The 25,318-nt window shown below is 38.1% G+C and overlaps 1 protein-coding gene across 1 annotated transcript; it reads left to right on the top strand.

The window, feature by feature from the left end:
* Nucleotides 1-388: 388 nt before the first annotated feature.
* CDC16 (cell division cycle 16) lies at nt 389-25,318 on the top strand. Its single transcript, XM_064143679.1, has 18 exons — nt 389-548; nt 2,617-2,671; nt 3,644-3,741; nt 4,259-4,297; nt 5,174-5,314; nt 7,186-7,345; nt 10,025-10,119; nt 10,618-10,751; nt 12,417-12,496; nt 13,885-13,934; nt 14,576-14,649; nt 16,731-16,856; nt 17,434-17,586; nt 18,158-18,221; nt 18,343-18,404; nt 20,532-20,667; nt 22,119-22,209; nt 23,343-25,318. The coding sequence occupies exons 1-18, from the start codon at nt 501-503 to the stop codon at nt 23,606-23,608; spliced, it is 1,872 nt and encodes a 623-aa protein (XP_063999749.1). The 5' UTR covers nt 389-500; the 3' UTR covers nt 23,609-25,318.

Here is a 25,318-nt window from a genome sequence, read left to right as displayed (position 1 = left end):
GGATCTGGTTGGCCCTTCGGGCTGCAAGTGCACACTGCTGGCTCATATTGAGCTTCTCATCCACCAGCACCTCCAAGTCTCTCTCCTCAGGGCTGCTCTGCAGCCACTCGCTGCCCAGCCTGGATTTGCGGTTGGGACTGCACCGACTCAGACGCAGGACACTGCACTTGGTCTTGTTGAAAAGAGTCTCAGAAGAAATTTATCGTGTGGAGCGGGGTACGGCGAAAAGTATCAAGATAAAGCTGGGGCTTGGCTTCAGCCTTCCCGGCGGGATTCCCGCTCCTCTGGCTGCTCTCAGCGCTCCCGGAACGATATGCTCGGGGCCGTGTTTCCGGGAGGAAGGGAATGGAGAGAGGGAAGGAAGCGGGGCGGGCTTGACCGCGGCAGGGGCGGGCAGGGCGCCGCGCCGGGCGGGCGGTGAGGAGGGCAGCGGTGCTGGCGCGGCGATTTCGGCGTCTGGACCGCCTCCGCTCAGCTTCACCCACAGACGGCGCGGGAGGATGAACCTGGAGCGGCTGAGGAAGCGGGTGCGGCAGTACATCGACCAGGTGAGGCGCGGGGGCAGCGGCCGCTGGTGCGGGGTGGGGTTTGCTGGGGAAGCGGCGTGTGGCCCGCTGGCTTTCCCCGAGGCAGAGCCCCTCTGCCCTGTTCCTAGCGGGAGGGAGGCCCGGGGAGCGTGTGGGTTGCAGATGCCAGCCTGTGTGGCCTGAGGGAGGGAATTAATTTTGAGCTGATGTCTCGTTCCCCCTCGCAGGGGAGGCCGCGGGGGCGGGAGAGGAGTGCGGCGGGCCGGAGGTGCCGGCTGTGCGGTCTCCGCTGGGAGCCGGGGCGTGTGGCCTCCTGGTTGCGTGACGGGGGGGTTTTCGTGCCTGCTTCCTCGTTTGGAGGAGAATGAGGAGGACGGCCGTCTGTTGGAGAAGCAAGGCTACTGTGTAGTGCAGGCACTTTTTTAGGATCCCTCCCTTAAGGGTTGTGCAAGTTGGGCCGCGCTTACCCGGCGATGATAGGTGCCCGTCGTACGGCACTGTGGGCTACTGTTACGAGAGCAGGCTTGTTTTCCTTTGTTGATGGGTTCAGCAATTATGTTGCTGCAGGGCAAGCAAACAAACGCCACGCAATAGGGAAAATACATTAATAAATTACATTAAGTATAGCATGAAACTGCGCTGTTGTATTTCTAAATCAAAGATTCATTGCGGTTCTAAGTTAATCTGGTGAGTTTATTGTTTAGTTCTGTTGTACTCATTTGAGTTAGATTGGTTCACCAGGCTGCTTGGCCATGAGCTACATGGAGATTTGTGCATTTCTGAAGCAGGGGGCCATCAGGAGCAACATGGGACAGGTTCTTTGTGTAATATGCTTGGATTTATTTTTTACTGTAGACCTGCCTAACGAAAGTTGTGTAGTGCCCTACAGCATGGGGTTGTGCTTTTCTTTTTGTGGTGTTGAGATAGTTATTTAAAACCTCAGTTCTTGTAGACACCTATTACACATGTCAGATTTTGGTTTAGTGGAGTTTTACTGTTTTGTTTCAGGGCTCAAAGATTAAAACTATTCTCTTAGCAATTTTACTGGGCATTCTTAATTCCCATTAAGTAGAGAATGTGAGAATACAATATGGAAGAGACCCCTTAGGCCATGGAACGTAGAGCTTTGTGAAAACTAGAATATCATCAGTATGCATTTTAGAAAAGTCTGCCCAACTTCTACTTCAGAAGCACAGAACAGTCCCTAAGATTGCAAGCAAGGTACACAACTGAAACCTTATGGGAAAAGCAGAAATAATCAATAGTTTTCTAGTATTGCAAGTCCATACAATGGCAGAATATCCATTAAACATCTTGCAGGTCCTTGAAAATGTATTATGCCTTATGATATAGAGGAGGATAAAAAGGAATAGCAGTAGCCTCTGCTGGTCTTCTTGAAGAACAATCCCAGCCGATACTATGAGGTTTTGTCTGGCACACCAAATCTGCTAGTAATCTTAACTGAGTGGGATATATCTGCAATCTCTGCTTCTATTGGATCTCCAGTTTCTTGTCATCAGTCTCCTCCATTTCACCTGCTTCTTAACAGTGAAACTGTGTATCCAAAAATAAGGGGAAATTTACACAGGGACTGGTTTGTGTAAGGTTAAAGCATCCTGATTGGGGAAAGAAAATTTCCGACAGAGATGGTGCTGCTGAAGCTTCCCAAAGTAATTTATATACGTATATCCATTATACATCTCTCTCTCTCTCTAAAGAGAAAGTGAGGGGAGAGTGTTCTCATTTAAAATGCAGTAGGGAAGGGTGGGTTCTTCCACCTTTTTCAGTGATAACAAATGACCTATTGCCACATTTATGATATGCATAACTTTTGGTCAAAGATATCTGCGTTTTACTGACAATGAACAAGCAATTCCACTTCAAATTACTTCTTGATGTCTTTTACAACTACAGTACAGTCACTTTTAAACTGTTTTGTTTTTTGAGCTTACAGAGATCTCTAATGTGAATTGCCTTTCAAGACTACATGCAGAAGATATTAAATGTGAATGATGTACAGTATATTTCAGAATAATCCAGGAATGCTAACTCCAAATAAATACTAACTGTATTTATCATGCTTTTACAGCAGCAATATCAAAGTGCCCTGTTTTGGGCAGACAAAGTAGCTTCACTGTCTCATGGTAAGAAATGGGATTTTACATTGTTTTTAATAAACTTATTTCTCATGTTCTGTTTTGGATTAGTTGTGTTGTTTTTTAGCTGTTTGGCTAAATGTTGAAGTTTTGAATTTGGCATGTGATTTTTCTGTGATCTCAGAATGCTGTTTTGCCAGATAGAGCAGGGCCAATCTTCCTGCCCTTTTGTACTTCGTGTTAAAACTAATATTTGGCAAAACCTTAAGGTCTGCCTGCCTTAAAAGTCAAAAGAGCGAGCTCCAAGAGACAGTGGTGGTTTACTGCAAGGTTTATTGTTGCTCTGGGTGACAACTAGAACTCAGATTTACAGAATGAGCTGATCCTGGCAGCCTGTGTTTGCCTACAGCCACCATCCATTTACACTTCTTAAGGTTTTTCTAGAGTATTGATTCCAGAAAAGCTTTGGTTGCCAGTAAAGTAGGAGAGTCCCAGGCTGTGCTTTTGCAATTGTAACTTCAAGGTACAGAAGTCTAGTGCTTTCACTTGTGCTGTTATTAGGTTACCACTGATCTTTTTTTGTGAAAGAGAGTTCTGGGTTTTTTTTTGTCTGCCTTATGTCCAGGGGCAGACTAACTTACAACTGCTACTTTTTTACATCTGTATCACTGTTGTGTCCTTGTCATGATACACCTCTGGCATGAGATTCTTTGTTTTCACTGTCCAGTACACTACCTCATGTCTTTAAAGTTAAAATCAGGTGTTCATTGTTATTGTTTTAATCTCTCCCTGGTGATGCTATGAGCTGTTTATATAGTGTGTATGTATACATATGTCTATGTCTAAATTTTACATATATATATATATATATATATGTATGCATGTAAAACTTCAACCTTGCGATTCAACAGGACAGTAGAGTAGGGGAAAAATACATTTCCAGTGAAGCAAATGTAAATATTTTGTATTTAAGTGTTTATCTGTTATAAATTAATGTTTTATAAATTGTTTTTATTTCAGAGGAACCACAAGATATCTACTGGTTAGCCCAATGTCTTTACTTAACAGCTCAGTACCATAGGGCAGCACATGCCCTTCGATCACGTAAGCTGGACAAGGTATGTCATTTTAGTCAAAGGCTTACCACTGTTACTCAACTTTTATACCTCTACTGCTAAGCATAGTGACTTCTTCATCCTCAGAGGATAAGGTTTATGGAAAAAGTAATTAAAAATTCTGCATGATGTAGTTTATCTGAACCAAGTATAGCTCTGTGCTCAGTTTGCCACACTGAAACTTTTGTCCCCAGATAGGGTTACAGAAAAGAGAAATGGTCTAAGGATGCAACTGCAACAGGTATTTGAAGGGGAAGTGTCACTTCAGGTGTAGTTCTTAAATTGTCCTTCCACTCTGCTACTGAGTGGTGAAGTCAAGAGTGAAGCAAGTGTGACTTCCGAGAGTTTAATAGTAGACAAAAAGCTACAGTCCTAGTAATTTTGGTCACATAAGATTTTTGGAGATAAAAGGGGTGAAGGAGCCATAGAGCTGAAAAAAACAGAGAGCAAAATGAAGTCTATCAGTGGCTGTAAACATGCTGTCTCTCTATAACTAATATGTATGAAAACTTTCTTTCAGTTATATGAAGCATGTCGCTACCTTGCAGCTAGATGTCACGTGAGTATATGTTTTAGCCTCTTAGAACTGAACCAAACTAAATAAAAGATGCATCTTGTGAAGACTAGGTACCTGACAGGTGGTGTAGAGGTGTGTGTTCACTGGGACAGTTGATTTCTTTAAGTTTCAGTACCAGTCATTAGAGTATCTATCGTGGTATAATACTGAAGAAATCCACCAACTGACCTTTGTTCCCAAGAAACAAAATACTCTTATGATATTTTGTGGAGAAAGAATGTGAACCATTTTTGCCTCGTGTCTTCGTGGTTGCATTTTTAATTCCCTGATTGTAGTCTCATCAGTCAATATGTGATTTGTGGCTGCATAAATATAGTTAGCACCTTTATAGTTCCATGTGAAATGTGATACATATGTAGTAAGCCATGGTGCTTTCATAGGAAAACTGGATCAATTGGTAGATTAAATATAGAAATTTGAATTATAATAATGTGCTGCTTATAGAATAAGATCATTGTATTTTATTAAAACTCATATTAAATGTTTTTAGAAGGACATCTACTTTCATGGTTGCATAATGCTGAATAAGACTGGATGAGGCACTTAGTGCCATGGTCTAGTTGACTGGCTAGGGCTGGGTGCTAGGTTGGACTGGATGATCTTGGAGGTCTCTTCCAACCTGGTTGATTCTATGATTCTGTGTTAATTCTATAACTTTTTGCTTATTATAGTAAAATAATTTGCTGCAGTTGTAGAATCACATATGTCCAGATAAAAGTACACGTGCATGAAAAGCCTGCTGATGAGCACTGGTTGATATAATGTGTGCCTTTGAATGATGACACCATGTTTATTGGTGCTTTATGTACAGATGTTTCAAATCCCAACCTTGTTTTTTACATGCACGTCTTTGGCTAGTATGCTGCAAAAGAGCATCAACAGGCCCTGGATATTCTTGATATGGAAGAGCCAATAAATAAAAGGCTTTTTGAAAAATACTTGAAGGATGAAAGTGGATTGAAAGACTCTACCACAGACTGGGAGATGTCACAGTCATCTGTAAGTGACATGTTTTTAAGCAAATATTTTTATGAATGGGGAAAAAAATATGTGAAGACAAAGTGATTTTGCAGCTGTATGAATCTGAAACTGTTTAAGCTTTTTGATAACATCATTTTCAGATATGTCAAGTTGTTCTCTCAGTCAGAAGTCATGTGTTAGCTTGCCTGTATAAAAATACCTTGGATTGCAAAAATGAAAAGCACTTTTCAACAACTTCCCATAAATTATGTGCAGACACTTTGCAGGGAGTTCATGATCTGGCATCTATGCTGCGATTTTATACTTCATAATGTAAACTAATATTTCTTTCAATTGAACTGCAGATTCTGAGATAACAAAGCAAACTTTCTTCTCCTGCATTTATTTTTAATGAAATATTTCCTTAATCACTTGAGTGTTGCTCTCAATGGGACTTTTTTTGATCATGCTTGAAAATTTTATGATAAGGTGAAGCTTTTAAAGCTCAGTGAAAAAATCTGAATAGGCACACAGTTAAATAGGATTAGTACCGCGTGTAGGCTGAAGTATCTTTACTTTTGCTGTTATGAAATGAAGTTTATTAGCTGAATCTATACTGGAGGTCACTGACAGATGGTATTTTCCCTGTAAGCAAAATTAATTAAATCATTGATGTGAATTGTTTTCAAATGTTGTCATTAATGGGGGAAGCAGATTAGACTCAGTTGCTGTGCTGCACCTTAATGGGGGCATATAACTCCACAAGCAAAGGAGGAAGTCCTCAGCTTTACCTATTTGTTCTTGCTCACTCACCATCCTATCCCTGTTTTATGACACTCTGGCCCAGTGTTTAGGTGGTTGATTGTTTGACTGAATTGGGAAACTGAAAAGTAATGTAGCCAAAAAAAATTCAACTTCCTTAGCCCTTATGCTCGCAAATGTGTGGGATAATATACCTCACTAATGTGAAGATGACTTAAATTTGCCAAGGGATAAAACTGCTGAAGTGGGTACTGCTTCAAGAAACTTTAGATCAAACTCCTCTTTAGAAAAGTAATTTTTTCAAATTGATTATGGTAAATTTGCACAAACACTGGTTTCAGAGTAAGAATGACTGGTTTCTGATCTGGGAACAGTATTTCCACTTTACCATGGGGTTTATTAGTTGTTAATGTTACTCTATGGCTTCTACTGTGTGGGCTCATGAGAGAGCTGTTCTGCCTCAGTGATCTGATGATACAGATGCATAATGTATTAACTTTCTCCAGGTAACATGCTGGTACTTGTGTGTCATTCTGACTGAATTGAACACTCACCTAGGGAGTTTGGAAAGAGCACAGTTATTAGGTGTCTTAGCACAGCTTGATGATGATGATCTTTTACTGCTTTTGTTTTTGAAACATCTATATTTTGGATTGAAAAGGAGGAAAAAGTTTTCATGTCAGATTAGTCGAGTCTTGATTTGGCCTTTTTCATCTCTGTTGAAGTCATTCTTGTGTTGCATGAAATGTGTGGTTTAATAGTCAACAAATACATGAATCACCTTTCAAAGTGGCAATTTCCCTATATTGAGTGTGAAGGGGATTTAGTATAATTAGCTTACAACTCAATACCAGAGATGGATGTTGAAACTAGAAAAGATAAACTACTATGCTACTACTAGAAAAGATAAACTGCTATGCTACTGCTTCTTTCAGGCATGTGTTCTTTCGGCTGTAAATAACTTCAGCATTAACTTGACAATATATTTTAATTTTAAGATAGTAGAGGCAGTATTTTAGTGCTAGAAAACCAGGTTCTACCATACATGAAATGCTTTTTACTTTTCAGGGAGCCCATTTGATTTGTGCTCAAAACCAAATTGCAAACATTGATTCAGTCTTTGACCTCCAGCCCTGCTTTTCCACCAGATCAAGAGCTCTATATGCCTTTTGCGAGGGAAGATCTATGATGCTTTGGATAATAGAACCCTAGCAACATACAGCTACAAAGAGGCCTTGAAGCTTGATGTTTACTGCTTTGAAGCATTTGATCTTTTAACATCGCACCATATGCTGACAGCACAAGAAGGTCTGGATAGCAGTATTTCATAAGTACACATAAAATTTGGCTGCTTTCTGAATATGCCTTTTGCCAGGATAAAATGAACACAGTAAGACAAGTAACACTTAAAATGTTAAGAATGGAAAATGTATGAAGTGGGTAAAAGTTACAATCTGCTCAAATTTACTTGTGGAACTTTATTTCTCCATCTTGCAGTGCTGTGAATTAAAAGCAACAACTAACCCAGCTTCCCTGTTTGTTAGCTCCAGACATACTCACACTCTCTGCATGGGCTAAACAATGTTTTTCCTGTACAGGCTTTGAATCCACAAAACCCTACTGGTATTTGCTTAGTTATAGTAGGCATTAGTTAATATAGCATTCCAAGTGATAAATTTGGCATGTCAAGTAAATAAAAATGGATGAGTTATGTCAGATTCATTAAACTTTATTTTAAAATGTAGAAGGCAAACCTAGGAATTCAATCACTGCTTTTTATAATTAGTAGTGTTATTTGCTTTAGGGTATCTGAGGGACTGGTTGAGGGCATTAAGATTGGGAACAGCCTTGGGGACAGTGATCATGATATGGTGGAGTTTAGTATCCTAAAGGGTAGAATCAGAGCAACAAGTAGAATTGCAACCCTGGACCTCTGCAGAGCTAACTTTGTGCTCTTCAGGGACATGCTTGCAGAAAGCCCATGGGCTAAGGCTCTGGAGGCTAAAGGAGCCCAAGAAAGTTGGCTACTTTTTAAAGACCGCCTCCTCCAAGCCCAAGCTAGGTGTGTTCCCCTGAATAAAAAATCAGGTAGATGTGCTAGGAGACCTGCATGGTTGAATAAGGAGCTCCTGAAGGAAATTTCAGGGAAGAAGGAATCTTACAATTCATGGAAGAAGGGATTGGTCACTTGAAAGAACTATAGAGAAGTAGTCAGGGCTTGTAGGAAAGCAACAAGAAAGGCCAAAGCCCTCTTGGAACTGAAGCTGGCAAAGGAAGTAAAACAGAACAAGAAGGGCTTCTTCAAATACATCAGTAGGAAAAGAGAGAACAGGGAAGGTGTGGGGCACCTTATCAAGGAGGCAGCCTTGATAACTGAGGATGCTGAGAAGGCAGAGTTGCTGAATGCCTTCTTTGCTTCAGTCTTTACACCTAAGGCTGAACTCTCCTATGTGCTCCAGACCCTGGATGAAGGAGAGCAAGCCTGGATGAGAGAACGCCCCCCACTGGTCAGTGCAGACTGGTTTAGGGACCAGTTATACAAATTAAAAAATGATGGAGCAGCTCCTGTTGGAGGGCATCTCAAGGCACTTGGATGAGAAGAAGGTTATCATGAGTAGTCAGCATGGATTTACCATGGGGAGGTCATGCTTAACTAACCTGATAGCATTTTATGATGCCATAACTGAATGGGTAGAGTCAGGGAAACCAGGGGATGTAGTCTACCTTGACCTTAGCAAGGCCTTTGACACCATCTCCCATGACATTTTAGTGAGCAAGCTGAAGAAGTGTGGGATGGAAGAGCAGTGAGGTGGGTTAGGAGCTGGTTGCAAGATAGAGTTCAGAGGGTGGTGATCAATGGTGCCACCATTGGAGAGCTGTGACTAGTGGTGTCCCCCAGGGATCAGTGCTGGGACCAGTCCTGTTCAACATCTTCATCAATGACGTTGATGAGGGCACAGACAGAGTCTGCTCAGCAAGTTTGCTGATGACACCGAGCTGGGAGTCTTGGCTGATACAGCTGAAGGCTGTGTGGCCATCCAGTGAGACTTGGACAGACAGAGAGCTGGGCACAGAGGAACCAGATGAAATTCAACAAGGACAAGTGCAGAGTCCTGCATCTGGGGAGGAATAATAAACTGCACCAGTACAGGCTGGGAGGTGATCTGCTGGAAAGCAGCCCTGTGGAGAGGGACCTGGGGGTGCTGGTGGATAACAAGTTACCCATGGCACAGCAATGTGCCCTTGTGGCCAAGAAGGCAAATGGGATCCTGGTGTGTATTAGGAGGAGTGTGTCCAGCAGATCCAGGGAGGTTCTCCTCTCCCTCTACTCTGTGCTGGTGAGACCTCATCTTGAATACTGTGTTCAGTTTTGGGCTCCCCAGTTGAAGAGGGACAGGGATCTGCTGGAGAGGGTCCAGCAGAGGGCGACGAGGATGATTAGGGGACAGGAGGGCATGGCTTATGAGGAGAGGCTGAGGGACCTGGGGCTTTTTAGTCTGGAGAAAAGAAGACTTAGAGGGAATTTGATAAACGTTTGTAAGTATCTGAAGGCTGGCCAGGAGTGGGGGGACAGGCTCTGCTCACTTGCTCCCTGTGATAGGACAAGGAGCAGAGGGTGTAAGCTGCAGCACAAGAGGTTCTGCCTCAGCACAAAGGAGAACTTCTTTACTATAAGGATCACAGAGCACTGGAACAGGCTTCCCAGAGAGGTTGTGGAGTCTCCTTCTCTGGAGACTTTCAAGGGCTGTCTGGATGTGTTCCTCTGTGATCTGTGTTAGATAGCATTGTCCTGCTCTGGCAGGGGGGTTGGACTCAATGATCTCCTTGGGTCCTTTCCAACCCCTAACATCTTGTGATCTGCACTGTTATCTTCCTTGTGGTTTCAGGATGAGCATCTTAAATTTCTTTGCATTTCTCTAAGTTCTTAAAATGTTAAATCTTGCTATTTCTTCTCTAATATGATCCTTTTTTTTTGAATTCACATAGAAAAAGAACTTCTTGAATCTCTACCTCTTAGCAGACAATGTACAGAAGAAGAACAAGAATTGCTTCACTTTCTGTTTGAGAATAAATTGAAAAAGGTAAAACCCCAAAACTGGATAAAAAGCTGGAGAGATAATTCCAAGTCTTCAGATATGCATTTTCTTGGATTCCATTTATTCTAAACATTGGAATAAAAAAGGGCTTTGTAGTTGTGGTTACATAAAACTTAGGATGCAGTACATATAAGAGTAGTATAATAATTTTACATAAACATATTTTTCTTCTGTGGTGACAACTTAAAATTCTAAGTAGTTGTGGTTGTTTAGTTTTTATTTCCTGGCAGAATTCTAGGTGAGGAAAAAGAATATCAATATTGTATGCAAAACATCAGTTACCTTAAGATATTGACAGTGGCAAGCAGCTTGCATGTCCTAAATGAGTTTTTAAGTACATTGTAAAGAACTGTTTTCCCAAATATGTGTTTTATGGACTTTCAGTTTAAAGCTCAGAATTCTAAGACGTTTAATACATTTTAAATATTCTTTTCAAACTAAAAATCTAATTTTAGATTGGTGATTGTTTCTTTTGTCTTTCAGTATAATAAACCCAGTGAAACACTGATTCCTGAATCAGTAGATGGTCTTCAGGAAAACCTGGATGTGGTAGTATCCCTAGCTGAAAGGCACTATTATAACTGTGACTTCAAAATGTGTTACAAGCTTACTTCTGTGTGAGTATACAAAGCAGCTTTGAGGAGTTTTTCCTCGTATGGTGTAGTACAATAATTACACCTGGACTTACAGTGAGTTGTTCAGTGCAGTGACATACAGAAGAACTCAGTACAAAGTTGCAGGTGTTTCAGATGTGCAGCTTGTGTCTGGCAATATACATAATTTTTATAGTACATAGCAGAAGTATACAAAGCCAAATTCTGGTTAATCAGCACTATGCTGTGCTTTGCCTCCATCATCTTACTGTGGTATTTTCAATATTGTGTGTCCTGTGTACTTGCTGTTTGGCCTTCAGAATGAATAGGTTTGTGTCAGTTGGTTAGTTAGGAAGTATCATTTCTCAGGCTGATGAAAAGTTACGTTAATTTCAATATGCCAAGTAGCGTGGACATATACTGCTTCCTAATTGCCAGATGGGTCAGAACAACCAAATTGCTTCTCAAGTATTGTAGGTCTAAATGTACAATTGTGGAGCTTTTTTTTTTTTTTTTTTGCTGGCCCCACAACTGCCTTTTAAAGAAAAATGTATTTTTGTGTATGTATTGCTGAGACTCTGAACATCAGTGGTATAAAATATAAGGATTTTTTGTTTGGGGGGATGATTTTTTTTTCATATTTTCTTAGTTGAAGCAAGCCAGCACTGTGTAGAATATCTCATGAAGCCCAGTACAAGCAAAGTTTTGGGGAAGGCTGTAGTTACAGTGAATTTAAACATCTGAGTAAAGTCAGGATCCTGTTGGAATTAATTTCTCTGATTAAGTCAACATAATGACACTATTGCATCTTTGCTTCAGAAACTTAATTGCCACACCTTGTCAAGCTGAAAGTGACTGGAATAAATACCTCCTAAGGAGGTCATAGCTGCTAGAGCTTGGAAATGAGTCTGAGAAATCCCTATAAGTGGAAAGTTTTAGATTCTCTTCAAGAGACCATTTAATGTACTTGTTTATACGTTTTTTTATAGCTCTCATTTGAAATACTTTGAACTACTTTAAAATGTCAACTAAGCTTTTAACTATTTCAAAGTGTACTTCTCAGAGAACAGTCATAATGTTGTACTTTTGATTTAAAAGGTCCTGTAAGTAAATTTAAAGATACCTTCTCCCCCTGCCCCCACTGAAGTTTATCAAATGCCAATGCTTACAAGCCATGTTCTGTATGCAATCTGTTGTCTGCCAGACCATCTCCCATTTCCAAATGCCACAGGAAACAGAAATTTAAAACTGAGCTAAATACATTTCCTGAGGCATATTGCTTTGTGTTAAGCTCAGAAAGCTGTGGACTAACACTTGAAAGTTACTGTCAAACCTATGGAAAGGCTGAATGGAAATGTTGTTGCTTCCTGTTTCCTGGCTAAATATGGAATGACTTGCAAACAAGTGTGTTGTATTCTGTTTATCTAGTTGTCTGTTCAACTTGCCAGAATTTTCTGGGCTTCTCTTCTGTTAAGCTAAATTAATAGCTATTTTTCTGGTCTTACAATTAGTTTTATTAGTAGTTCCCTTCCAGTCACAAATAGCCTTCCAGTGCCTAAAGTGGTAGTTAATTGGAACATTACACATTATAAAAGCAGCTTGCTTATAAGACATTAACATTTTTTAAATGTGCATTGCACCATTGGGGTTTTTTTGTCTTTTTGTTGTTTGTTGGTTTTTTTTTTTTAGAGTGATGGAAAAAGATCCTTTCCATGCAAATTGTTTACCTGTGCATATAGGAACACTTGTGGAGCTCAATAAAGCAAATGGTAAGAAACACAGCATTAAGTATGAGTCAAAAGAAGACTGTAAAGCTTTGATTTTAAAAAGGAGTTAAGGATGCCAAGAATCTTCCTTATATACCATTTTAAAGTCACCTGTATTTTTCCTCCTACCTGCAGTTCCAAGAAAACAGTGGTAACTGGAAGAGAATGGAGTTTCAGAGCTGACAGCTGAAGGGCAGGAAATAGTTGTGCAAAGAGTCTTTATTCACTCATCATCATGAGTGTCACTGCCTTTTAACTACCAGTAGCCAGAAAGCGAGCTGCTTCATTTCTGTTGTTTGCTTTCTGTTCAGAGGTGATCTCCCAAGAGTATTGAGATGTAATTTTTTTCTGCTCAGCAACAAAATAAAATACATTAATTTAAACTAGAAAGAACTCTTCAGCACTGTGTATGCTCAGGTGGACATGCTTTTCCACATTAGAGAAAATTCTAAATTCCCCGTGCCTTTGCTGTTGTGGAGATCTCTTTTTAGTTCAAACATGTTAATAATCATGCAGCACCTGTGATGGAATTACAAGATTTGCTAGTTTGTGGCTGAGATACCTTATTCTCATTTCACTCTGTGTATAAACAAGCAAAGCAAGTGAGGATCTTGAAAGAGAAAACAGAATGAGTGGCTTACAGAGTTTGCAGTCTCTTAAAGAATGGTGCATTGTATGTATGCCATAGGTCATTGGGTGTACTAGTACTTCTCAGTGTTTAGTAAATGCACTTTTCAGTTACTACATCTGAAAATATGGCCACAACTCTGAAGCTGTAGAAGTTTTATGTATTGTAATGCTGTTTCTTTTGGAACTGCACAGGCAATAGAATTACTATCCCAGATCTGATTACTTCCGCTGTTAGTAAAAAATGAATAGTAAGCTGTTCTAATAACTAGAGTTATTTTTATTAGAAACACTTAAATTGTGAATTATTCCAAATAACGTAGTAATTGGTTTGCTTTTGTCTGTTTTTCAGTATATTAATTCACAGCACTCTACATTGAGATTAATCTAGCCAGTATGTTCTACCTTCTAGGCATAGAAAGTTCCATGTTATACCTTGACAAGACATATTCAGGTGTAATACCACAGGCATTTATTTTAAAGTATATTAATGACCTTAGTTTACAGAATTCCTAAGGGATGGGCTATATATCTGCTTACTAACCTGTAAGTCTTCACAGCATGTATTCTTAGGTTTGGTTTGGGTTTTTTTTGGTCAGTCAATTGCAACCCCAAATCTGTTTTGAGGCAATTTGAAGCATTACCATTAAACAAAGCATTAATAATGGTAGATGTTCTGGGTACTTTGTATAGAAAGCTAAAGAGCTTGAACAATCTTAATGTTTTACCATGTTTTAATTTTCTTCTTTCTTCCCACTATATAGAGCTTTTCTATCTTTCTCACAAACTGGTGGACTTGTACCCAAATAATCCTGTAAGTTGTTCTAAGCCTTCATTACCAGGCAGGGTTTTTTTAATAGATTAAAGTACATAAAAGTTATAATAGTTTGAAAAACAGAATTAAAAGTCTGTTTCTGGATGGAGCTAGTAAAAATGGTTTTCTCATTTTATCTTCTGTGCATGGTAATTTTCTTACCCCAAGGTTCTGTTTATAAAAGGGTTTACCTGCAAAAAGTGAGCTATTCACTTCAATTTTAATCAAATACTACAGTAATAAATGTCAGTGCTTTTCTAATATTCAGTCATCTTCATAAGGAAAAGTGTTTTCCTTCTACTCAGTCTGAATATCCCATGCTGCCATTGCTTCCCATTCTATCACTGCACCTCTGAGAAGACGGTAGCTCTGTCTCTGTGTTCCCTGCCATCAGGCAGTTGAAGACAGCAAAAAGCTTTCCATTTAGCTCCCTGTGAAGATGAAGAAACTCAGTTGGAGATTTACATGCCAGCAGTTATAGCTTGTCTGCAATATCAAATTATGTGAAAAGCTGACTGTGATTTCAGTGAAAATGTTCCTAACTTTTAATCATCTGTTTCTCTATTTGGCATCACCTGTGATGATGTTTCATTAGAATCAGTGTGGTGCATCTAATAGTCTATTATGATTTTAACATGTAGGTGTCATGGTTTGCAGTAGGCTGCTACTATCTCATGGTTGGCCACAAAAATGAACATGCCAGAAGATATCTCAGGTAAGTTTATTTGGTTTTCCTGGTTTTCCTTAGTGAATCTATTGCTCCCTTGCCAAATAAACATTTAATGTTAATTAATAGCTAATTACAGCTAGGTAATCAAGCCTCAGATCTTAGCTTAAGATCTTAGCTTGGACATTCTTGCGGGTTCAGGTTTCATACCTTAAAAGAGAGACTTAGGAAATTCTGATCTCTGTCAGTCTAGTTCCTTCTTTACACAAGGAGCCTTGGACTTTTTATATTGCTCGATGCTTTCTTACAGGTCTTGTGTATGTGTTGTGTACCAGCACCAGGGAGCAGGTCTTTGCTGTGAAGTAGGGCATTTGTTTTGATGCTCTAGGCTTAAACTGAGGCTTAAATCAACCTGTAAGATGTTAATTTTTCTTCTCAAGCTCTTTATAGATAATATAAATAAAGAGAGGTTTCAACCATTTCCACTATTTAAATGCCTGGTTATTATGAGTAAATATCTCAAATTATTGACAAGTACCAGTGAGAAGTTCTTGAAGTTGTCCTGAATGACATAGGTGATTTTAGTGGTGAAATAAAAAATGTCTTTATTAAATCTGCAAGCGTCTCTAGCCACAAAGGGTCTATAGATATGTCAGGGAAGACAAGAAAAACAGAAAAACCAAACAAACCAAAAACCCAACCAAACAAAAAAACTGCAAGACAACATGAAAATTCAAGGCAGTTCAGGCAAGAGTAGAAAAATGTCTGGAAAATAGTAAAAAATTGCCCATATGTCTTTATTTCTTGGAGAAGAATGAAAATGTACAACCATAAGGCTAGGGACACCTGTAGCTAGGCAGCAGTCTTTGGAAAAGGATCTGGAAGTAGCACGGATGAAAACACAAGCTCCCCATATTGTTTTGGAGTCACAAGAACATGCTGGAGCATTCCAAAAAGGATAGAAGGCATAGATGGGCAGTGCCTAGTAGCATGCAAAGAAAGTGTCTTTCTGGCTGCTCCAGAAGGAGCTGTCTACATCCTTCACATCTTGCAGAGGGCTTTGTCTCAGTGCCAATTAAGAAATCAACATTTGCCATAGAAGATAATCCATCTTTTATAACACTTACAAAGCTGTATTAAAGTAATGTTGCTGTTGACAAGTCAGTGGGCCTGGAGAACTGAAGATGAATATCAGATGTTTGAGTCGAATTCAAGGGAAGGCAGTAAACAAACATTCTGGAGAAGGTGGCCAATAAGGAAATGTTTTCAAGGAATTGAAGGATAGGAAAACAAAAATGTTTGAACATGTCAAGTTTTGTTCTAGAAGACAGAACATACTGTTCTTGGGGATCTGCAATGAGAAGATTAAAGGATGGTTAAACAATAGAACACCTGACTTGTGGAACATGTAGGATCTCCATGCCAGAACCTTGTAAGGAAAGATTTGGCATATGTGACATCAGTTGTTTATTCCTTAATGGTCTTGCCTTAAGACTGAGAAAATAACCTGCAGAGCTTTTTCCTGTTCCTGTCAAGTCCATCTTTCTGTAAAGACTCCCTTTTGCAGTCTCAATGCTCAGGGTGCAGTCTTCAGCTCAGGACTTGGGTGACATTTTGTATTCACGGCCAATTGTCTGTGATGTGACAGATAAATGCTCTTGTCTTCATTAAGGCTGGTACAATTGTATGGCAAAATTTCAACACATAGGTTAGCCTAAGTGTTGATTCAGTATTTCCATTATCTTGTTTGTGAAACTTCAATTTGCTGTAATGTACTTATTTTGAAATACATATCTAGAATTTGGCAATACATGGTAAGTCACTACTCATTATGAGTCTCTACTGGGTGTTTTCCATATTTTGCCAAATTACTGACCATGGTTCATGCAAATAATTGCTGGTGTCCATCAACAGCCACAGAAATGATACCATGAATTATTGAAAACAGCTGATACCTTTAAGTGCTAAATAGGTTGAACTTTTAAAATCAACTTGGTTTGCCACAGATCATTACAGATGATCTTAATAAGTAGCTAAGTGTGTCATAACATTCCCATGTAAGTGGTCATCTGAAGCAGGTGAAATTTAATTTCCAGATCTGTGTGTTTGTGATGTGCCTTTGTTTTTAGCAAAGCTACTACACTTGAAAGAACATATGGACCTGCGTGGATAGCATATGGACATTCATTTGCAGTTGAAAGTGAGCATGACCAAGCAATGGCTGCATACTTCACAGCTGCACAGCTCATGAAAGGGTATGTCAAAAATGTCATACACAGAAAAATAAAAATTAGTCTGTAAACAGTGTACAGTATTGGCCTATATTCCTTTAAACAGTAGGAACACATTTACAACAAGTATCTGGTAGAAGACAAAGGAGATAAAAGCCCCAAATAATGTAATCATCTGCATTTAGCTGCATTATTTTTGATTACTGTTGTGATTTTATAAACTGTAAAATCAAAACTTCTCTGATATTTCTGAATTGTTTGTTATACCAGATCATAAACTGCTTTATAGTAATACTTTCAACAGCTATTCCATGCTGTGGAGAAGGTTGTAAAATAAGTAGTGGAGTAATCATGTCCTGTTACCTATTAAAACTATTGTATTTGATTGTAGTTATTGGTAAATCTAATCTTACTAATTATTACTTCTTCCACATTCTATTTATAGATTAAAGGTATGAAGGATGGTATTAAAAAAGCACCTCAGAACTAACTTAAACATGGAGGCAAACACAGCTGAAATTTCTTTATTGTTTGTGATGCCATTTCTGAAAAGTGCCTGCCTGGGCTTTTGTGATTTATTCCTTGGTTTTTGTTTTCTTAGGTGTCATTTGCCAATGCTCTATATTGGACTGGAATATGGTTTGACCAACAACTCAAAGTTAGCTGAAAGGTTTTTCAGTCAAGCTTTAAGCATTGCTCCTGAAGATCCTTTTGTCATGCATGAAGTTGGAGTGGTTGCATTTCAAAATGGAGAGTAAGCTTGCAAAATAGGGTTAAATGCAATCTTGAACATGGGTCATTCTGAAGTGTAACATGCTGGTATATCTGCTAAAGTACTTGAATTGAGCTGCATTTTCTCTTGGTTCTGGTTCAGATTATGTTTACCCTTAACCCTTGCTTTCTACATTGTTCTTTGGTTGTTAATATTGAATGAGAAAATAATTTAATGCTCAAGGAACATGCAGAGAGCAATTATTTTCCTCTCTGTGCCTTGAAAAGGCATCTGTCTGCACACACAAATGCGTGTGTACTATAAAATTTTGTTTTACCTGCTCAAGAGGTTCTAAATATCTTCTTAAATAAAACCAGATATAAGAACTACAAGAATAAGTGGATATTCTTGGTTTGCTTCCAATTTTTTAACTTTGTGTTGTTAGCTCTTAGGATCATAATATAGCAATTGTAAATTACTAGTTTTTACATCTAATTTCACTCTTACAACAAAATTATGTCAACTGCTTCTTGTAATACAGATATTTTTCATACTGCTAATGAAAAATATTCACTAATTTACTCTTTCCCCCCTCCACACCCTCAATTCTTAGCTGGAAAACTGCAGAGAAGTGGTTTCTGGATGCACTGGAAAAGATCAAAGCTATTGGAAATGAGGTATTTTTCTTGGTCCTGAGTTAATTGCCTTGTTCATTTGTAATTTGTACTTTTTAAAGTAGACTAAATTCAGTTACAATCTCAGGAGCTGCAGTTTTTGAATTGTTACATTATTTTGCAGGTAACAGTTGATAAGTGGGAACCTTTACTGAACAACTTAGGACATGTCTGCAGAAAACTCAAGTAAGCAGAAATTACTGAAGCTATATTTATATGGAATACTACACAAATGTGTTTTCTCTAGTCCTACTTCTCATAACAAGATTGTGTACCACATGAGAGTGGTGTAGAAGTACCTTGTGAGCAGCAGAATCCCTAAATTGCCCTCTATGTGCACTTTACTACATGGAAGTTAAAGTATATAAAGATCTTCTCTTAACTATTCATGCTTATTAGAAATTTTGTTATAGGCTTCTAGATACTTGTATGGGTCTGAATTTTAACTGGCTGCCATCCCAGTCCTGACATGCTTCAATATGTGCGCTGATTTAATTAACACAGAGGTGGCTTTGTGCTGATTAATCGCTTGGATCAGCGTTTAACATTTTTTAATTGAAGTGAAACATTCAGTAACATCAACAAAGGAATAAAATGCTACTTTATGGAGTTTGAGAACTGAAGTATTTTATATTTAATTTCATATTGCTGTTTGAGGAAGAGAAAAAAAAGTGCAAACTACATGAATGATCTTCAACAGTTTCAATGTGGTTTTTCATTAATTGCCTTAATCTGATTTTAACCAATGTTTTATTTTGTTTAATGTGTACCACGTCTGTGGTTTTTTTAGTGTCATAATGTTAATTGTCCAATTGATATATACTGTAATTTTTGTCTCAAAGCTGCTAATGAGAATGTGATTGTGGTAGATACAAGTTGTACTTCTGCTTTGGCTTTGGTGGTTACTGCTTTGTGTTTGAATTGCCAATTAGTCTTTGTCGTCATTATGAAATAAGGGTGTATAATAGTTACCCCTTCTGCCAAGATCAAACAAAAGGCAGTGCTTCTGGAATCTATTCATAACTATAATTGAATGTTTTTTCAAATACTTGTTTTGGTTATAATTCCTTCTGTCTTTTATTTCTATAATAAGTTAGTAACTGCTTGCATCACACATAGGGCAGCTTACATTGTTCAGGTTTAAAAAGCCAACCTAATGTATTTCTATGTTTCTGTAAACCATCAGGAAAATCAAGCTGAGAATTTAAGCAACTGTGCATATGCTTTGACAACTTAAATTCTGCAGGAACTAATTTTACTAGTGTTGATAGTGCATGCTGTTGTCACTGTGAAAAAACTACTGCTAGTATTTGTCTACTCACTAGCATTATGTAGTTGAAATTTGAAAGCAGCATATTAAAATCCAGTGCTAGTTAATTGGACAGGTAAATATTAGGAGTGAAAATAAAAATGGTGATGTTTTTGTGAGGCAAGCAAACAGCTGCATAACTTTTCTCCCTTGATTTTTACTTAATGACCTCTAAGAACTTCATCTGTTGATATTTGCATGATTTCATTAAACTTAAAAGTGATTTCATTAAACATAAAAGACATATAAATGTCTTCTGCATAGACAGTTGCTATACTTATATTTAATGACTTGATGCTAGCATGTCATAGAATCATTTTGATTAGAAATTACCTTTGAGAGTGTAGAGTCTAAACAAAATGTGGCAATTTAATTTCTGAGAGTAATGCCATAATGTATATTTGAACCTTGTTTTAGGAAATAACATCTGTAATAGGCAGTATAATTAATGGATAATTTTCAAAAAGAAGGTGACTGATACTTGAAATAAATTCTAGATATGTGCAAATCATCTTTCCTGGTGGAGACAGTAGCAAAAGTGACAAAAGTACCAGTGTATGCAGCACTTCAGGGTTGTGAAATTTTTGCCCAGAGAGCTTTTCTCATTTTGAGCAGTGAGCGATTTAGTCTTGTACTGCTCCTTCACTCCCCTGGGGAGGAAAATGAAAGCTGCAGAAAGCAAGCTAATGTTACAATGAGCAGCATTAAACATCTAAAGCAATTTACCATATCAAATTATTCAGCTCTTCTCCAAATGGGGCCTAGCAGTAGGCAGCTGTTGTGCTACATAAGGGGAACAGTGATTTCTCAATTAAGTTGAGGAAGAAAATTGTCGACACCCATGAGTTGACATTATGCATTCTATTATGTTCAAAGTATGAAGCAGTAACTTCTAAGTTCTTGAAGGACTGTGTGCCACTTAGCTAAGGAAAAGACTGATATACTATAAACACACTTTGCACCTTGAAGCTTAGTTATAGATGTTCCGTGTTTAATCCTTACAGGAAATATGAAGAAGCACTGGAATACCATCGCCAGGCTCTAGTACTTATACCTCAAAATGCTTCTACCTACTCTGCCATTGGCTACATACACAGCCTCATGGGCAGTTTTGAGAGCGCAATCGACTACTTTCATACGGTATGGAACTGCCTTCAATTAAAAATCTGGTTGCAGACTTTATTTACTGTTCTGTTTTGGTTTTGAAACAGAACCAACATTTTATCCAGCCTCCAAATTAAGGTTTATTTTTTGTTTGTTTTTTTTTTAAGTATCTTACTAAGTTTTTTTATCCATTGGGTAAAACAAAAAGGCTGCTTTGTGAAACTTAGTACATGGCTTCTTCTTTGTTAGAAATGAACTGAATTATCAGAATCGTCATATACATTTTATGCATGTGAACATCTCATGCATCTGAAATGAGTTAAAATATTTCCATTCTATGCCTTGAAAGAGAAATTTTACAGCAAGTGCAACATTTAAAGATGTGCTATTTTTTGTTGTCGCAGATTTGCCTTTTTCTGTGTGATACTTGCATGTTATTATTGCAAGACAGTTTTGGTGATTTTACGTTTCCATAGAGTAACAGTGAAATTTTCCTTGGTTGAATTTTCAGCGTTCAAGTTGATTTGGTTTGAATTTAGCTGCAGTTTTGTTCACCTAGAAGCTGTATTGCGTACATTTAGGCGGAATTACTTGAAGCATGTCTCAGTCTATTTCACTGTAGATTGCAGCTTAGTTACACAAAATTAACTTTCTTACAGGTTTTATAGTTGTTACTTTAGTAGTATGCTACACTTCATGACTTGTATACAGACTGAGAGAATCATTCACATAAAATTTTCTGGGTTTGTTTTTGTGTTTTACTTGCTTGATAATTCAGCTGGTTTATATGACAATATTATTTTGGTTGTGCAGTGTTTTGCTTTACAATGAAGACTATGTTCTGATAGCATTTGTCAAGCACAAACCAACAAACTTGGAACCATTGTGGTCTTAAGATGTAAATGGTTTTATTTTCTACTATGTGATGGTTTGGGTGTTCTCCGCCCCCCTACACTTTAGAAATTGCCCAGACTAGGCTCAGTTGGCTCTGGAAATAGAAGTGAAGCTATTTATTTACAGCTAGCACAATATACAAGCAGATATTTACAGTATATACAGTTATAGACAGAAATATACAAGGTAAAAGGTAATACAGAAACACAACTCCCCTCCCAGAAACTTGAGTCCCCAGGAGGGGCTCTCAACCACCCCTGCACCTTCCCCCTGCCCCTCTCAACCTTACCCCAGTCCTAAAGAAGAATAGAGGTTTGGCCAAGAGGTTAAGAAGCAAAGAGGGTTAGGCCAAATGGAAGGTGAGATTAGGGAGTAAGATGTTGCTCAGCCAGCAGCCCAAGCGAGAGTGAGAGAAAAAAAATGGCGAGAGTGTTATCTAATGTTTTCATTTCTTGTTCAGCAAGACTCTGAGGGAAATAGACATCACCATTGTTTTCATTTCACAGCCTATGATCTAGTTCTTCTCACCAAAACATTCTACCCTGCTTCAAACTAGCACATACTGGATACTTTTTACTTTGTTTTTTAAATAGGCCCTTGGTCTTCGGAGGGATGACACATTTTCAGTCACAATGCTTGGACATTGCATAGAAATGTATATTGGTGATTCTGAGGCCTACATTGGTAAGTCTTTCACTTACGTGAGTTTTAAAGTCCTTGAGTACTATGAGGAGAGTCTTATAGGAAGAAAAACTGCCACTACCTAGTTAACTTACAAGACAGAGTATGGTTTTGTTTAGTTTTGTGGGGTTTTTTTTTTAGTTGGTGGTTTGTTGTTTTGTTTTTTTTAATGGCTACACGAATCAGAATTTACCAGCAACTGCATATGACCACTGTTTTGCTCTGTTTTGTTTTTATTTTCCTTTTTAAGCACCATGGCTGTAAATACTTACTAGTGTAAAGAAATAAAACACTTTGCTTTTGAAGGTGGTAATGGTTTCTTTTGTAGAAAGTTTTTATTTGTGGAAGCTTAGAAACAACAGGGATTGTGGAAAAAATAGCAATACAGAGTTGTAAAATGAGAGGACTTTCTGAGTTGATATCAGCTAATGCTGCTGTAGAAAGATAACTGCAAGGCATTTTCACCATGTCAAAACTCTGCTCTACAGAGACAAGATAAATTCTTCTGCCTCCAAAAACAGAGCTTTAAATATATGATTTTAAAAAAAAGCTTCATAACAGCAGTACATTATATTGCCATAGTTTGAAATATCCTACAAAGGGTTTCTGCCCCACAAAACATTTCTGCAACACATTTCTGCTTCATTTGTAATGAACGCAGCTGATGTCCTGTCAAGCATATTAATGAGGCCGAAGCTAGCAGAAGCCATCTGTGTGCTCAACTGCTTTTCCTGCAGACTTCTTTTCACAATTCAAGCAGATGTTTCTTCTCATTATTGTCTTGCTCCATGTGTAGTTGGTTAACACATCTGGAAGAACCATGCAGCTGTGTGATATACATTAATGGCACATCATGCTGCCTGTAGCAACAAAAAAAGCCTTATAAAGAACTGGGAATGGAATTGGCAATTACTAATAACAGACTTTGGAATCTGAGTTACACTTCTTAGTGTGCACTTTTTCTTCAAGCAGCAGGCTGCTGGGTTTTTTCTCAGCACAGCTCTGTTTAGTAAGCAGTAGTAGCTCCCTGACAGTCTAGAAGCAGAGTCAGAGTACTTTCTGGATGACAGTTTCTTTGAGGTTCATTTTCGAGAGTGTTCACTTGCAATACACTCATAGCTTGACTGTTCTCCTAGGAACAGAGATCAAGGACAAGTTAAGATGTTATGACTTTGATGTACACACAATGAAGACGTTAAAGAACATAATTTCACCTCCCTGGGATTTCAGAGAATTCGACATAGAAAGACAAAGTGTGGATGAAAGTGGTATAGTAACGTTAGATACGTCGCATCAAAGGAAAACTACAGATACCAGTCGCCCGTTGGAAGAAACATTTGAGATTGAAATGAATGAAAGTGATATGATGTTAGAAACATCAATGTCAGACCATAGTACGTGACCATAACTGCTGGTGGAAAGCTCATTTTGTCTGAGTGTAGTATGTTTGTTTTAGCATTTTTGTTATGGTGTTATACTTTCAAGAATTTGCTATTTTTATAAGAATTCAAACTACCCCTCTGTACTTGACACCGGAGAAATAATGCTTGCCTTAAGGATGATTAAAAAGTGTATGTGACAGACTGTTTCTATAAAACTAATCCTATGTGATAAAGTGAAAAATAAATCCACTTTTTAAAAAAAACCACACAAATGTTTACTGATCCATGTGTCTGCCATCAGCAAGACTGAGATTTCAAAAGTAGCATTTAACAGAACTGTTAGCAATGTGCTTTAAAGTGAAAATCCAGTCTAACACAGTATTGTCGTGACTTCTGAGTTTTCATCCTGTCTGTGAAGAATGTTTTCTTAGTAAATAGACCAAAAAAAAATCCATGAAGTTTTATACTTAGTACTTTGTTTTCCTTTAAGGAGCAATTTCAGTATTTTTTTCCATTTGAGTCTAATTTGTTGTCCATTAAATTGATGACAATACATGTTACTTTGTTATATTTTCTCCTAGTCATTAACTTAAGTTCTTTACCATTATTCTATATTATATTACTGAAAGATCATTTAAGATCTGGTTTTGTTAAGCTGGCTAGACAACAAATACAAATGGCATAAACATGAAGATAAATTAGTCTTACCTGCCAGTAGTAGTATCATGAAGTTGCAAGCCACAGCACACTGCTGTAGGGACCACAGTCATTCTCTTTATACATAGCTGTTTTCTCAGTGCAAATGATTAACCAAGTAATACACATACACAGTTTTCACATGTCTCTGAAGACAGGTATTTGTACATGTCATCACTGAAAAGTGGAGAAGTAAAGCGTCTGCCTCTGCAGTGGAAGCAGTGATTTGGCCATCTACTGAATAGGGCAAGTCTGTTTGCCTTCTTAGCATGAACATCTATTATTTTGTCTAAATTTTTCCCATCTCCTCTTGCCTGTTCCATGTATGGCACTGTGTAGGGCTTAAAATTATGCTTCAAGTTAGAATATTTTATTCTGTGACTTCCAGCCAAGTTCTGGTGTTTAATGTTTCAAATAGATGTCCTGAACTATCAGTCCAGACTTAAGTTCTGAAGTAGCTCAGACTAGAAAACCAGAAGTTTTTCTGTTGGGGAAAACAATTTTTCATGAAGAAAAAAAAAAAGGTTATTTTCTAGTCAGCAAAATCATTGGTCTAAAATGTAAATTCTACGCTTTATCTCATTATGTCTGTGTTAACATTTAAATATGCATTTTCAATTATATTTCTAGCATAAACCTCATATCTTTGGTTATTGTGATATTATTGGGCAAGACATAAACCCCCCTGGCATATTCATGTGATTTATGAAATATTTCCTATACTTTTTTTTTGCACTTTATGTAACTAAGGAGACGAGGGATGAATTCAAGTACCTGTATTGAAACCTTGCTGTCATTTTTGCTTTTCAGCAGTCCATCTTTCTTGATTAATGGTCCTTTTAGCTTCAAAATAGATGATGTTTGCTTTTAATTTTGGTGCTGAATGGATTACCAAAAGATAGGATGGTACTGTAAACTTTTGAGTATTGTGGTTTTGAGAGTTTTGGGGTTTTTTTGTTGGTTTTTGTTTTGTTTTTTTAAATTTTGTATGGAGTTTTGCATAAACTGGAAAATATAAACTACTCTTCCTCCCA

The sequence above is a fragment of the Pogoniulus pusillus genome, chromosome 5, assembly GCF_015220805.1.
Source record: "Pogoniulus pusillus isolate bPogPus1 chromosome 5, bPogPus1.pri, whole genome shotgun sequence".
NCBI classification, from domain to species: Eukaryota; Metazoa; Chordata; class Aves; order Piciformes; family Lybiidae; genus Pogoniulus; species Pogoniulus pusillus.
Note: the sequence above shows the minus strand (reverse complement) of the source record. Positions and strands in the feature narration are given on the sequence as shown.

Bases quoted from the DNA above. Each gene is read 5' to 3' on its own strand.
- CDC16 (XM_064143679.1), top strand. From the start codon at position 501: ATGAACCTGGAGCGGCTGAGGAAGCGGGTGCGGCAGTACATCGACCAG. The intron at 5,315-7,185 runs GTAAGTGACATG...CTTTTCCACCAG, and splicing joins GGGAGATGTCACAGTCATCT to ATCAAGAGCTCTATATGCCT. The intron at 10,120-10,617 runs GTAAAACCCCAA...TTTGTCTTTCAG, and splicing joins TTGAGAATAAATTGAAAAAG to TATAATAAACCCAGTGAAAC.